Genomic DNA, 15,195 nt, shown 5'->3' on the forward strand with positions numbered 1-15,195 from the left:
CTGGAAGCAAGCACTGAAGGCTGAACTTTTGAAAGATGTCCGCGATCAGATGTCTGAACTGTCTAAAGCCCTCGTAGGAGAATTGCGCCAAGGACGGGCGCGGGAGGAACCACGGCCGGCGCCCCGAGACCGAGTGTACTCAGAGGGAGGCCGAGAGCCGTTCAGGCGCCCGAACCACTTTAACCGGCCCCGTTTCGAATGGGACGAGCAAGGGCGACCCATCTGCAACCGCTGTGGCAAACCAGGTCACTATAGCCGCCAGTGTGGGCCCCGCAGGGCGTCAGAAGGGGGTTTTTAGGTCGGCCGGCCACTGTGGGTCGTGTGGCCGGGACCCCTCGAGAAGACCCTGGAAGAGGATATGGCTCTAGGAGCCAGATGATTGGGCGTAGCCCCGTGGCGAAGGTGAGAGTGTGCGGCAAGGAGATTCAATGCCTGGTAGACACAGGCTCCCAAGTGACGTTGTTTGCTGAGAGTTTATCCGAAGAAGTGTTTGGGAAACAAGGGGCACCAGGGGCGGAGGCCCCCTGGCTTACTCTGAAGGGCGCAAACGGCCTCGACATCCCATATATTGGCTACCGATTGACGGACCTAGAGGTTCACGGAGTGATGGTCCCCCAGAAAGGTGTGATTATCGTGCAAGACCATTGTCTGGGTGCACATCGAGCCCTGTTGGGCATGAATGTCCTCGCTGATTGCTGGGAAGAGCTATTTCGGGCTAGGCCCGTATCGAAGATACCACCTGCAGAGAGGCCCAAGTGGGAGTGTGTGGTAGCTGACTGTCGAAGGGTGCAAATGAGCCAAGTCCGCAGGGAACAGGAAGAGGTAGGAAGAGTGATGTGTCGTTTTGCTTTGTCTGTCCCCGCAAAAAGTGAGGCTGTTGTGTGGGCGCGAGTACCGCCCCGAAGAGCGGGCCCAGAAGAGTGGGTGCTGGTGGAGCCCCATGTGGATTGTCCACAAGTGGAAGTGGCACGAGGACTATCGACGGTCCGGCGGGGGAGAGTCCCCGTGAGGATACGGAATGTACATCCATACGCGGTGCAACTACATCGGCACCAACGATTAGCCCGTCTGACAACGGTTACATCCCACCAAGTAAGGGAAGAGAGGGATATTAGTTTTCGTCAGGTGTGCCCCACTGTCATCGAGGTGGCCCTGACACAAGTAGACACCCCATGGGGTGGTATGGAGAGGAGTGTGCCGAGCCACCTGGCGGGTGAGTCGTTACAAGGGGAGGATTTAGAGCAAGCACAGACACAGAAGTTACAGGCCCTCCTTCGGAGATGGCAGCATGTGTTCGCCACCCACGATGAAGACTACGGATGCACCCAGGTGGTACAACATCATATACCTACCGGGGATGCAGGGCCCAGCCGGGAGAGGTATCGCCCAATTCCGCCCACTTTGTATACCGAGGTACGTACACTCCTGCAAGGCATGCTGAAGCAAGGAGTTGTTAGGGAAAGCAGCAGCCCGTGGGCGGCCCCCATAGTGCTGGTGCAAAAGAAGACGGGGGCTTGGAGATTCTGCGTGGACTACCGTAAGCTGAACCTCGTGACTAAGAAAGACGCTTTCCCTTTGCCACGGATCGAAGATTCGCTTGCCAGCCTCACGCAGTCGGCATGGTACTCTACCCTAGATTTGGCCAGTGGCTACTGGCAGGTGCAGGTGGCCGAAGCAGACCGGGAGAAGACTGCCTTTACAACCCCGTTTGGACTATTTGAATGGGACCGGATGCCTTTCGGGCTCTGTAACGCTCCGGCCACCTTCCAGCGGCTGATGCAGCGGTGCTTGGGAGGTCAGTTAATGGAGTCAGTATTAGTTTACCTGGATGATGTGATTGTCTACTCCCCAGATTTTGATTCACACCTGAGGCACCTCGAGGAAGTCTTTCGGGCCATGGAGAAGTACGGATTGAAACTACAGCCCAATAAGTGTCACTTACTACGGAGAGAAGTCAACTTTCTGGGCCACGTGGTCAGTGCGGCTGGAGTGTCCGTAGATCCTGGAAAGGTATCGGCCGTGAAGGACTGGAAGGCCCCGAGGACAGTGAGGCAAGTGCGATCCTTTTTAGGATTTGTGGGATACTATAGGCGTTTCATAAAGGACTTTTCAAAAATTGCTAAACCCCTTAATCAGTTGCTGGTTGGCACAGGTCGTAACCGGGGCCGGGGGTCGCCCAACGTAGACTGGGATGCAAATTGTGAGTCGGCGTTCCAGACATTGAAGCAGGAGCTGCTACAGGCCCCTATCTTGGCATACGCAGATTTCACAAAACCATTCCTTTTGTATACAGATGCCAGCAATCTCGGGCTGGGAGCGGTGTTGGCTCAACGGCAGGACGGAGTTGAGAGGGTCATCGCGTACGCCAGCCGGAGCCTCCACCCAGCCGAGAGGAACGATGCGAACTATAGTTCTTTCAAATTGGAGCTGCTGGCGTTGAAGTGGGCCCTAAGTGAGAAATTTAAAGACTACCTCTGGGGTGCCAAGGTGACGATCATTACAGACAATAACCCATTAGTACACTTGCAGACGGCGAAGCTGGGAGCCGTGGAGCAGCGGTGGGTGGCCCAACTGGCCAACTTTGACTATCAACTACAGTACCGACCAGGGCGTGAACACACGAACGCGGACGTCCTCTCAAGGCTGCCCGAAGCGGAAAGCCCCGGAGGGGCCAGCCCGGAGGAGGGCTATATGGTAGGAGCAGTAGAGGCACCAGGCAGCAGACAAGAGGCCGTGCCTGAGAACTGGGGATGGGATCCCCGTCGGTGGAGGGAGAGACAGGCCAGGGATCAAGATGTGCGGCTGGTAAGAGAATGGCTGGAACAGGGCCGACGGCTGACGCCAGCGGAGAGGTTAGCCCAGACGGATACTGGGAGGAGGCTGCTGGGGCAATGGGACAGGCTGGAGCTGAGAGATGGCGTTTTGTGCAGAAGGGTCAGTGACCCGAAGTTGGGCGAAGAAGTACGCCAGATCGTGGTACCCGCAGATGAGGTAACGGCTTTAGTTTCGGCGTACCACAACCAGTTGGGGCATCAGGGACAGGAGAGGACCGTGTCCCTGCTTAGGAGATTCTTCTTTTGGCCCGGGCTAGAGGCATCGGTGCACGCCCTAATTCAAGCTTGCCCGAGATGCATATTGTTTAAGTCCAGACGGGAGGTCCGAGCGCCAATGGTACCCATCCATGCGAAGGCCCCCCTTCATATCATGGCTATGGACTTCTTGACACTGGGCCGACCACGAGATCGCTACCAGAACATCTTGGTAATAACGGATTTGTTCACAAAGTACGCTTGGGCTATCCCCACCCTCGACCAGACTGCAACCACCACCGCTACAGTTTTATGGCGGGCCGTCTTCCAGACGTTCGGATGCCCGGAGTTTCTGCACTCCGATCAAGGAGCCAACTTTGAGTCCAGGGTAATTAGAGAACTATGCCAGTTGTACGGTTGCACGAAAACTCACACCACTTCGTATCATCCTCAGGGGAACGGCGGCTGTGAGAGATTCAATCAGACCCTATTGGGGCTGCTGGGGACCTTGGACCAACAACGGCAGGACGATTGGGTGAGTGCCTTGCCAAACCTCCTACAGGCCTATAACAACAGTATACATAGTACTACGGGTTACGCTCCCACTTACCTGATGTTTGGCAGACACATACGAATGCCTACTGACCTGGTCCTAGGAGTGATAGCCGACCAAGAGGAAGCAAGTGTAACGGAGTGGGTGGGGCGCCATCACCAGCGCTTGCATTTCGCCTACGAGCAGGTGTCGAAAAGGATACAGACGGCAGGAGAGAAAAGTAAGCGGTTGTATGATCGGACTGCTAGAGAAGCCCCTCTACTGCCAGGAGAGAGGGTGTTGGTGAGAGATAATCGGCGGCAGGGGAAGGGGAAACTGAGTGACCGTTGGGAGGCCACCCCTTATGTAGTCTGCCGGCAGCAGAGGCCGGGGCAGCCGGTCTATACCATCCGGCCAGAAGGGAAGTCAGGCCCCGACCGTGTGGTGCACCGGAACATGATTCGCCCATGCCCTAACTACCCTGAAGCCGTGGAAGAAGTCCCCACGGAACCTGTATCAGCGGCCCCCTGGATTGAAGGTTGGGCTGTGGTACCAGGGAGACCCGTGGTGGCACCACCCCCGATCGCCCCGAGAGAACCAGAAGCAGCCCCTGAACAAGCTGAGCCCGATTCACCAGTGAGACGATCCCAGCGAGAGAACCGAGGCCGACCCCCTGCCCGCTATGGGGAGTGGACAGCCCGAGGACGTTCTAGGGACTAGAACGGATTGGCGGGGGAGGATGTCACAAGGTGACGATCTTTAGGGGCGGAACCAAAATTCGGGAAGTTTGGGTTCCGCCCGGAAGTGTTTCCGCCCGGACCGGAAAAACAGAACACCGGAACTTCCGGTAGCGCCGTAAGAAGGAAAATCAGGGAATTCGATGCACCTGTGCCTAGTTAGGGACAGCGGATGGTGATTGGAGGATACGCTGGACAAGGCAGTACTTAAGGCCAAGTTATTTCACAGTCTGGGAAGCTCTTTTTGGTGTGTGTGAAGCACTGGGTTGTGCCCGTCTTGGTACGCTGCTGGTAGCTGTCTAACTCTCTCTCTCCCTCAGGCTGGAATTGTATGATTGTGACGACATCGCGAACCTTAAAGGTTGAGAAGTGAACAGATTATACGGCGAACTGAGACGACGTGAAAAAGGGGATTGGAAGTGGCATTGATGTGAGTACTAAGAGCCAGTCGAAAGTGCCCTGTATATTGACCTGGCGTTGTGTAGATCTCTCCAGGAGGAGGAGGGCGGCCCTACCCCTAATATAGTGTGGTGGGAGAGCCGAAGGAATACTTATTGAAGTAGTCATAACGACGACATCACTAGCTAGGCCGCATATTCCATCGCCAGATCCGAACCAAGCGAAGTGAAGGAAGACGGGTGTCCTTTCCGTACACTGAGTGTGGTGGGTGAGTCTTCGTGCTGTGAAAACCTATAATTTTGACGTGGTGTTGTATATTGCTGTGGGCTGCTGTGTATTGCCGTGTGTCCTGTCAGATAAACCCCCGCCTTCACGCACTTCGGCGTGGGAGGACAAGGAGATTGCTGGTCCTAGCCTAGTTCAGTACAGTATACGTTGTGAGCGTGCTTCAGATCTCCGGGGATAGCACGGTACGCTGTGTCCAGCCCAGAGGTGAAAGCCATCCAAAGCAGAGTAACTGTGTTTTGTGTCCAAGTTGATACCTGTGGAGAGGAAAGGAAAGAGAGTGAGTAACACAAGGAGAAACAGAGGAAACCTGTACTTACAGTACGCTGTGTTCAGCCCAGAGGTGAGAGCCATTCAAAGCAAACTAACGGTGCTATTGTGCCCAAGTTGATATCTGTGGAGAGAAAAGGAGAGAGAGGGAATAACACGAGGAGGAATAGAGCGGACCCTGTACTTACAGTACGCTGTGTCCAGCCCAGAGGTGAGAGCCATTTAAAGCAAACTAACTGTGCTATTGTGCCCAAGTTGATACCTGTGGAGAGAAAAGGAGAGAGAGGTGAATAACACGAGGAGGAATAGAGCGAACCCTGTACTTACAGTACGCTGTGTCCAGCCCAGAGGTGAGAGCCATTCAAAGCAAACTAACTGTGCTATTGTGCCCAAGTTGATACCTGTGGAGAGAAAAGGAGAGAGAGAGTGAATAACACGAGGAGGAATAGAGCGAACCCTGTACTTACAGTACGCTGTGTCCAGCCCAGAGGTGAGAGCCATTCAAAGCAAACTAACTGTGCTATTGTGCCCAAGTTGATACCTGTGGAGAGAAAAGGAGAGAGAGTGGGTAACACGAGGAGAGACTGAGGAAACCTGTACTTACGCCGCTGCCTGTGGAGAAAGAGAAAGCGAGTGAGCACCCAAGGAACGAACTGTGTGAACCAGTACTTACTGTGAGCTGTAATCAGCGAAGAGGTGAGAGCAAAACCAAGCTGAATTAACTGTGCCTGTGTGTCCCAGCCGTTGCCTGTGGAGAAAGAGAAAGAGCGTGAGCACCCAAGGAACGAACTGTGTGAATCAGTACTTACTGTGAGCTGTAATCAGCGAAGAGCCGTTACCTGTGGAGGAAGAGAAAGAGAGTGGGCACCTCGAGAACGAACTGTGGGAACCAGTACTTACCGTGAGCTGTATTCAGCGAAGAGGAGGAAGAAGGAAGGCGCTACGGATACCTAAGACTCAGGCCGGGGCCCGAGCCCCACGCCCCGGATCCCCGTGGCCCCCTTGCTCCCTGACCTCTTCCCGGCTATAGCCCAATCTGGAGGGCCGAGTCAGAGTTTAGTTTTAATTGCCCTTTCCCTATTCCCCAAGCTATTTTTAAATATTTAAATAAAGATTGTTTTATCACTTACTTGTTCTCGTGTTGTTTGGCCATTGGGTCGGGTTTGGGGACCTCCTCGAGGTGGAAGTTGAGAAGGGGTGTGGCTTAGTTAAAGCATAGCCAGCCCCTGGGTGTGACACTTGCATCTGCCAAATTGAGTGAAGTTATATCCAGTTTATATAACTTGTTATGCAGTTATGATCCATGGCCATGTTATCCAGTTAAAATTCATTTTGCAGAATTTTTCCTTCTTGAATAAATCCTGCAGATTCCATCTGGGCCTGCTGAAAAGCCTGTGGAGAATCTTTCTTCACTCACTTCCATTGTCTTTCTCTCTGTTCAGAGTCTCCACAGCCTCAGGGCTCACATGTCTTAGCCTCAGGTCTCGTCACCTCTCTCCTGCTCATCATCTTTCTTCTCCTCATCGCCTATATTCTGAGGTAAGAAAACACTCATACCCAAAAACATTCTATCTGAAACAAATAACACCTTATACATTATATACAGAGATACAGTGGAATATATATATGAGTAAACAGCCCTTTTTTGACCCCCACTGTACTCAGTTCTAGGCTTTTATAAGTCTGGCCTATAGTGTTGCCAACTGCTGTACTTCCATTCCTTTATTAAACCTCTTAGAGCAGCTAGGCCTGTACAAATATCTGTTTGTAGGCATCTAACTTCCCACTCTCTTTACATGAAAGCATTCATTTGTCTAAGCCAGAAATATATGTTGTGGAGCAAAGCTTAAATCATTATCACAACATCAGCTCAGCAGTTACAAATGGAATAATAATCATACCGCTTATAGATTTATTTTCTCTAGGGCTCCTCTACTTCTTGTTTGAAGTACTTACAAAAACTTTCACCCCTCATTGTTTCTTACCTGGACAACTAACGTTCCCCTCCAGTGTTCTTCTAGAGTTGTATGTAAAGTGCCAATGACCTCAGTACTGGATAGTTTCAAACCTATCCTGTCATGTAGACCACATAAATATTAAGCAGAACAACAATAAGAAATCTTTCTTAAGCACTAAGTCAGCATATTCAAACTATTTTTAAAGGATCATGTAACACAGAAGTCTGGAGTAATGGCTGCTGAAAACTCAGCTTTGCATCACAGGAATGAATTACTCTTTAAAATATATTAAAATCAAAAACATTTATTTTAAAATGTAATAATATTTAACGATATTACTGCTTTAACTGCATTTTAATCAAATAAATGCAGCCTTTGTGAGCATAAGGGACTTCTTTCAGAAAAAAACAAAAACAAACAAACAAAAAAACAGCCCCACACATTTGAACAGTTGCCTGCTATTCCTGTGAATTGTTCACATCTTACTAACATGATTTGTATCCAACATTACAAAACTATTTGCAAATATAGTGCAAATACTTTAATACCCTCCATCTGGAATATTTACATTATTATATTATTTTTGCCAAAAACATGAATGTCAAGTACATGTTAGTTTTTATCTTGTACCATATCCTGGATGTGAAATACTCAAACATGCCATTTGTAATACATTATATTTTATATTATATTACATTATTTGCTAGAGATGAAGTATGCCACTTCTGGGCATTTAAATATAACTGATAACATAATTGCGGGGGCCAGTTGCATAAACCTAGCTTCTATGATAAGACTTAAGAATTAGTCTGCCCAACTAGCAGTTACCAAGGTGTAATGATGTGTATTTTTTGGATTGATATTAGACCAATCTACATTTTTTATGTAACTGACTTCAAGGATGACAAGCCAAATTATATGACTAACTTGTAAGACTAGTCTTAACTTTTTATGCAACTGGCCATAGATTTTCAAATAGGTTTCTGTACACTCTGTCCACCATTGGTCGGTACAACAGAGAGCCCCAATCCAATCAATCTCACACCACTGGTTGTGATCAAACAAACAAAGCAATGTTTTGAAAGATAGAGCCATAGAGGCACAGTGTTTACCCATTTTTTAGGGAGTCAGCCTACTTATAGCTCATAGTTGTTGCTGCCTTTTCAACTGAGAGAGAATACAATTTTTAACATAATAAAATAGCACACTTCACCTTTAAGAGTATGTGTATGCGTATGTGCGTGCGTGTGTGTGTGTGTGTGTGTGTGTCTGTTTATGACCCTGCTGTGTTGCTCCAGCAGCAGCTGCATGAGTAGTGAAATGTGAAAGCAGTTGTGATGGTGTGTGTCACAGAGTCATTCTCTCTCAGCTGCTTTGAGGAATCAGAGCACCAAACAATCTCCCATGAGAAAGAACTTTAGATTTTGGTGTGTATTGTGAACTTTGTAATTTGTAGTTTTTGTTTTATCACTCTGTACATGTCTAACTTCAAAATCTCTCAGGTTTAGAGAGCAAAGGAAGGATCTTGTCGCCTCGGTTGACAAAAAGTTGGCAAATGGCTTTTTGGAAGATCAAGGTAAGTTTCGATTTGTCAGATTTTTTGTTTTCATTTTGTATTAAGCCTATATTTTTAGAACAAAGCTTTTAGAGGGCATCTGCTTGAGAGATAGAAAACAGTCTCTTTCAGCCTGTATGTTTTTCTTCTCTCTCTGTCAGAACAAACGGTGGTGCTCCTCCCCAGATCACCCTCTCCATCAAAGCGTTATTTCCCCATTCCTCTGGACTCCCTGGAGGAAGAGTTTCGCCTACGCTTGGCAGATGATGGCAAACTGTTCAGAGAGGAATTTAATGTAAGAGCTTAGACGCACACAAACTTCATCATTCTCCACATGCACGCTAACTCTTAACTAACTAAATTTAGTATTCTTATACTTACGTATTGTTTTTTTCTTCTGCTGCTTCTCTTATACAGTCTTTGCCATGCGGTTTTGGCTGTGGCACTTTTGAAGAGGCGAGCAGAGAGGAGAACAGAGAAAAGAACAGATATCCCAATATTCTGCCCTGTAAGCATTCCTCACTCTTTCATGAACACTTACAAACTTTACAAACAATGTGAAAGCGGTAGTTTTGTGTCATTTAGGTTTGGTAAAATTTGTAATAGGGACTGTTAGGATTTGAATGGAGGAAGTTGGTCCCTAGAGTTTAATAAAATGCATCTCTTCATTTCCTTCTCAGATGACCACTCAAGAGTGCTGCTTTCACACATAGATGGATATATGGGATCTGATTACATAAACGCCTCTTATATAGATGTGAGTACTTTCTCCGTGCTTTTGAAAAAAAATAAAATAATAACCCTTCCTCTGATCTAATACTTTACATAAAATATTATTATAAGACTTTAATACCTTATATATAACTCCTTACATAATGCAAATAATACCTTATATCTTGACATTGTACAATTTACTTTCCTGAGTCTTAGGATTGATTCATTAATCTTTTCTATAGGGCTACAGAGAAAAAAACAAATTTATTGCAGCTCAAGGTATGCACAAATATGTTCCCTCTTTCTATTAATAATAAGTAAAGATTCTAACATTTTAAAGGACCTTTCATTTATTTATTTTTTAGGTTTCTCAATATTTTTTTTTTTTCAGGCCCAAAACCAGAGACAGTGGGAGATTTCTGGAGGATGGTTTGGGAGCACAAATCTGCCACTATAGTCATGTTGACCAACACAAGAGAGAGAAAAGAGGTAAAAGACGACATCACAAAGTAACAACAGAGACTAGGTTGATAAGTGTTTAACATGCAGAAAGTTATAAAAAAGGAACATTAAAAAGAAATCGAAACAAAACAGTACTAATAATCTAATAAACTAATAACTAATCAAGTATTTGGTTAAATATCTGTGTGTGAAATGCAGGAAAAGTGCTATCAGTACTGGCCTGAGCAGGGCTGCTGGATCTACGGCTGTGTGAGGGTGGCAATGGAAGATGTCACAGTGTTGGTGGACTACACAATCAGGAAGTTCTGTGTGCAGCACGTGAGTGGTCATTTCCCTTAGAAACATTACAGCATCAGTAAACAAATGCTCTGTAAGCTATACTGATATACTAGTACACTAATTCTCTTGACTGGTCTGTAATTTAGCATCCAATAATATTTTACACATCAGCCAGGCCATTAAACTGAGTATTTGCTGTGCTATTTATACGTGTTTTGAATGCAAACTGGTATGATTTGGCAGCATGCTGCTGATGGCTGCAGAGCTCCAAGGTGGGTCACTCAGCTGCATTTCACCAGTTGGCCTGATTTTGGCGTACCCCTCTCCCCTATTGGCATGCTTAAGTTCCTCAAAAAAGTCAAGACTGTGAACCCTGCCCACGCTGGACCAATCATAGTGCACTGTAGGTAAGACTGCTGCCAACTTAATATATTGCCTACAGACTAAAGGGTTATTCACACAGAATGAATTTTCCATTGCCCTGTCCTACTTTCCATTGTTTTTCTATGTAGATGGATGAGTTTGACCGTCTTGTGTCTTGTGTCTCGCACATGATGTAGTTAGGTTAAAAGTAATTTAAAAGTTAAACTTTAAAGACCTTTTGTTTTTCCCATTCCATTGCCTCTGTCTCACATGTTTCAAAGCAAAAACAAGTTAGGTGTGAATAGCCCCTAAGAAAAGGAATGTTTATAACAGAAATGTGCTATATACAACAGTCAATTCAATCTATAGGGATGCCTTTTTTGCATGCTTGTGAGTTAAGGGCTACTTGTTGGACAAAGCAATTGAAATGGTAAACATTTCAACTATACAAAAAAAAAAAAAACAGTCAAGTATGCAGAAACAACCACCAACACATGGTGTCTTAAGGCTCAGCTGTTAAACAGCCCCCTCATGTGGGATTGTTAACACCTCAGCCAGAACCACAGAATGTTCTACTTGTTAAAGTGTGAAAAGTGTCTCATTGCAGTGAAATGGCAAACTCTTTTTCTGGTATGATATACAGTAAAAACCTGCAATGTTCACAGCATTATGAATGTTAATATAAAATTGATCCCCTGTTTAACTGAACTGAGATAATTATCTAGCCCAAAATAGTAATTCAAATGGAAAAACCCTCCGGTTTTACTACATTATCTCATTATCCCTCATTTCATGCCCTACTTCACGTCTCATTTTCTCTCTGTATAGCGCTGGGGTCGGCAGGACTGGGACGTTCATTGTGATTGACGCAATGATGGATATGATGCATGCTGAAGCAAGAGTGGACGTGTCCGGCTTTGTGTCCAAAATAAGAAAGCAGCGCTGTCAGCTCATTCAAACAGATGTAAAGGAATTTCTGCAGTCCCTCTGCTGTGTTTTGACTCATTTGAGCAGTGACTAGCCACTGATATTCCTCTCTTTCGCTCACAGATGCAGTATTCGTTCATTTACCAGGCACTTTTGGAGCATTACCTGTATGGTGACACAGAGTTAGACATTGCTTCTTTAGAAGGCCACCTCCACAAACTCCACAACACACACACACAAATGGACCGAGTGGGTCTGGAGGAAGAATTCAGAGTAAGATCCACATCAGTTACACTTATCATAGGATTTGCTAAGCAATATTATGGAATTATCTCATGATTTACTATGAACATACAATGACAAAAATGAAGTGTTCTTTTTAACACATTGTTTTGTTTGGACTCTCCTCAGAAACTGACTAATGTCCGCATAATGAAGGAGAACATGAGAACCGGAAATCTGCCTGCCAACATGAGAAAGAACCGAGTACTGCAGATCATCCCATGTGAGAAGAGGGATATATATTTATCTAAAAAGATTAATAACTTTCTCTCTTTCTTTCTTTCTTTCTTTCTTAATGTAATCATTAACCTGTCTTATTACCAGATGACTTCAACAGGGTAATATTATCAATGAAAAGAGGGCAAGAATTCACAGACTACATTAATGCATCTTTCTTAGATGTAAGTATATGTTTCATAAAAATGTTTACATATTGCCTATAATAATAACAACAACAATAAAAATAGTATTACTATTGGTGATATTTACACATTATTATAAGTTTGATTATAATTATAAGACCAAATGCCACTTGACATATGAATAATGGCCTAGGATAAAAACTATAAAGAACATGCTATTTGTTCAGTACTTGTTTTGTATATGTATTTTAATATATTTATTGCTAATTAAACAGAACATTGGGAAATACACTCATAATACTATGGTTTACCTTTGCAGGGTTATAGGCAGAAGGATTACTTTATAGCAACTCAGGCACCTTTGGCTCACACTGTGCAGGACTTCTGGCGCATGGTATGGGAGTGGAAGTGCCACTCTATTGTCATGCTTACTGAGCTGAAAGAGAGAGAACAGGTACAGTGTAATGGTTTATAATATTTATGCATTAATCAACAGAAAGAAACATGCAGTTACTCTTCCAAATTTCTATGTCCGAAGAATTCACCACTCATTCCTTTCAATCAATTCTCACTTTAGGAGAAGTGTGTACGTTACTGGCCAGGAGAGGGAAGTGTTTCATTCGGAGAGTATGCACTGGAGCTGAAGAGAGAAACACTTTGTGAGACTTTCAGCATTCGAGACATGCTGCTGTCTTATGCACCAGTGAGTTAAACGTAGAGTGAATTTGACCATTTTATGGTCCATCAAACGCTTCACTTAGGAGCTTTATCCTTTATTTTGCTCAAATTGATGCAAAATTGGGCTGTTTGCAGGAAAAACAGACCCGTCTAGTCAGACAGTTCCACTTCCACGGTTGGCCAGAGATTGGAATCCCATCAGACGGAAAGGGAATGATTGACATTATTGCTGCAGTGCAGAAACAACAGCAACAATCTGGAAACAACCCAATAGTGGTGCATTGCAGGTACACATATACTCTTTATTGCTCCCACACTTACACACACACACTTAGTCTTTCATACTGGTCAACAGATAAAAAAAAAAAAAACAAATTATAAAGTTTGTAAAAAGTATGTTTTTTGGGGGGCGGGGTGACATCAGTGCTGGTGCTGGTCGGACTGGAACCTTCATTGCCCTCAGTAACATCTTAGAGCGGGTGAAAGCCGAGGGGTTACTGGACGTATTCCAGACCGTGAAGAGTTTACGCACTCAGAGACCACATATGGTCCAAACTGTGGTAAGAATGTGAAACACTATGCATAGTTCATATAGATCTGATGGCTTCACTATTTTATTATAATATGGAAAATAGCAGTAATAACAAAATAATAGAGAATGAGTAGTTATTTTGCTTTTGACTGTCATTGTGTGAATTATGATGTAACGTATCATTTGTCTTTTCAGGAACAATATGACTTCTGCTACAGAGTTGTGCAAGATTTTGTTGACATCTACTCTGACTATGCTAATTTCAAATGAGTGCAGCTTACCAACACACATTTATATTATATTTAAACTGAAGAATTTTACTGTGGCTTAGTGACCTCCATTCACTTGACATTTTCCTATTCTTGTTATATGCAGTAAGGTAATATTTTGGAAATAACCAGACTCCAGTGGCTTAACCACGTCAAGTCTTTTTTTTTTTATTCAGTTTTTGTTACATTTGATTAAGTGTTCAGTATGATTTTTTTTTCTTTTAAATATGACCATAATATTTAATTTGTACATTGACAAATTTTGTTTTCTTCAAAATTATTTTTTCTTTAAAAAATTGTGTCCACAAAATTATAAAGCATTCCATTCTCAGTATTCGTTCCTTCTATTAATCCTCCAGCTTGCTTCCCAGAAAATTCTGCATGGTTATTTGTGTGTACCAGTGTACTAAAACTAATTAAGTAACTTTCAAATTTGAATTGTATGGCAATTCTTGGCCAGACTCTAATTTGCATCAGCCCTGATAATTCACTTATGCTATACTTGCTCTTCACCTCAATATCACCTTCACAACCTGACTGAGATCCAACCACTTATGAACTTTTAGCAGTCTTTAAAGATTCTGTGATGATAATGCTGTTTATTCCTATGACTTTCCAAGCCAATAAAATACTCAAGAGGCTAAAACTGTGACAGAGATACATATATATCGATTAAAGCATTAAAAAATTCAAAGGAAGTAATAAATCCACAATGATATAAGGTTGAGGAATAATAAATAAACGGGTTTAGTGACATCTGTGAAACAACAAAGGAATAGTTTTCTTTCAGTATTCCCTACAAACACTAAATTTTGTGATTTTGTCTGCTTGTTTGAACAAGGTCAAGTAGAAAGAAAAATAACTCATCTTTGCTGTCACTGCAGTGACAGGGTGAGAAATGAGAAAATGAGGAAAGACATATGCCTTAATCCTGAATAACACCTTTTTCTGCAATAAATGTTTCAATACTTGTGCCTGGGTGTGTAAATTATTTTACCATAAAAAGTTAATATAAGCAGCTTTTACTAGTTTTGCAGGTTGTAATACACACCACATTGTATTTGATATTGTTAATGCACAACAGGTTTGTAGTGCACACTATGTAGTACATCAGTTGTACTGCAATTTAGAAATGCTTACAGCAATTTGTCCCTCTAATAAAGACGTTTTACCCATAAAGAAATGAATAATAGGCTACATGAAACATGTTTCATGTTCACTCACACAAGACGAAGACTAAGCGCCTTCATCTCATACTAGTTTTTTAGTGTCTTTTTAAATGTCTTTTTAATTTAATGTATTTTAATAATTACATTTTAAGTGTTGCTAATTTCTTTATTTGTAAAAACGTAATAGCTAGTAATTAGCTAAATAATAATAACAATAATAAAAGTGAGTGCACCTTTAAGACTGTTCTCAAGACACGCACCCAAACACTGGGCGTGGTCTGCGTCCTGTGATGATGAGGCCACCGCGTTCTAGCATCGCTCAGTGGCGTCCACAACACTCAACGGTAGCGATCCAAAGTCCCATACCCAAAGGCTGCGGAAAAAAAGCCTTTG

General features: G+C 44.2%; 1 protein-coding gene across 2 annotated transcripts in view; it reads left to right on the plus strand.

The window, feature by feature from the left end:
• The window catches only part of LOC132111609 (receptor-type tyrosine-protein phosphatase epsilon-like), a 42,170-nt gene extending 27,563 nt beyond the window's left edge, over nucleotides 1-14,607 (plus strand). The window contains exons 4-21 of one of the 2 annotated variants that reach the window (XM_059519059.1): nucleotides 6,695-6,791; nucleotides 8,713-8,786; nucleotides 8,927-9,060; nucleotides 9,183-9,273; nucleotides 9,446-9,522; nucleotides 9,722-9,758; nucleotides 9,871-9,968; nucleotides 10,140-10,259; nucleotides 10,464-10,627; nucleotides 11,412-11,547; nucleotides 11,634-11,783; nucleotides 11,922-12,015; nucleotides 12,117-12,193; nucleotides 12,474-12,608; nucleotides 12,732-12,857; nucleotides 12,968-13,119; nucleotides 13,257-13,392; nucleotides 13,560-14,607. In XM_059519059.1, the coding sequence (XP_059375042.1) occupies nucleotides 6,695-6,791; nucleotides 8,713-8,786; nucleotides 8,927-9,060; nucleotides 9,183-9,273; nucleotides 9,446-9,522; nucleotides 9,722-9,758; nucleotides 9,871-9,968; nucleotides 10,140-10,259; nucleotides 10,464-10,627; nucleotides 11,412-11,547; nucleotides 11,634-11,783; nucleotides 11,922-12,015; nucleotides 12,117-12,193; nucleotides 12,474-12,608; nucleotides 12,732-12,857; nucleotides 12,968-13,119; nucleotides 13,257-13,392; nucleotides 13,560-13,634 (1,973 nt within the window). In that variant the 3' untranslated portion in view covers nucleotides 13,635-14,607. Of the gene's footprint in view, nucleotides 1-6,694; nucleotides 6,792-8,520; nucleotides 8,638-8,712; nucleotides 8,787-8,926; nucleotides 9,061-9,182; nucleotides 9,274-9,445; nucleotides 9,523-9,721; nucleotides 9,759-9,870; nucleotides 9,969-10,139; nucleotides 10,260-10,463; nucleotides 10,628-11,411; nucleotides 11,548-11,633; nucleotides 11,784-11,921; nucleotides 12,016-12,116; nucleotides 12,194-12,473; nucleotides 12,609-12,731; nucleotides 12,858-12,967; nucleotides 13,120-13,256; nucleotides 13,393-13,559 lie in introns of those variants that run through there. The other variant, XM_059519060.1, reaches the window with a different exon arrangement.
• Nucleotides 14,608-15,195: the final 588 nt, after the last annotated feature.

Source organism: Carassius carassius, chromosome 31 (assembly GCF_963082965.1).
Source record: "Carassius carassius chromosome 31, fCarCar2.1, whole genome shotgun sequence".
NCBI classification, from domain to species: Eukaryota; Metazoa; Chordata; class Actinopteri; order Cypriniformes; family Cyprinidae; genus Carassius; species Carassius carassius.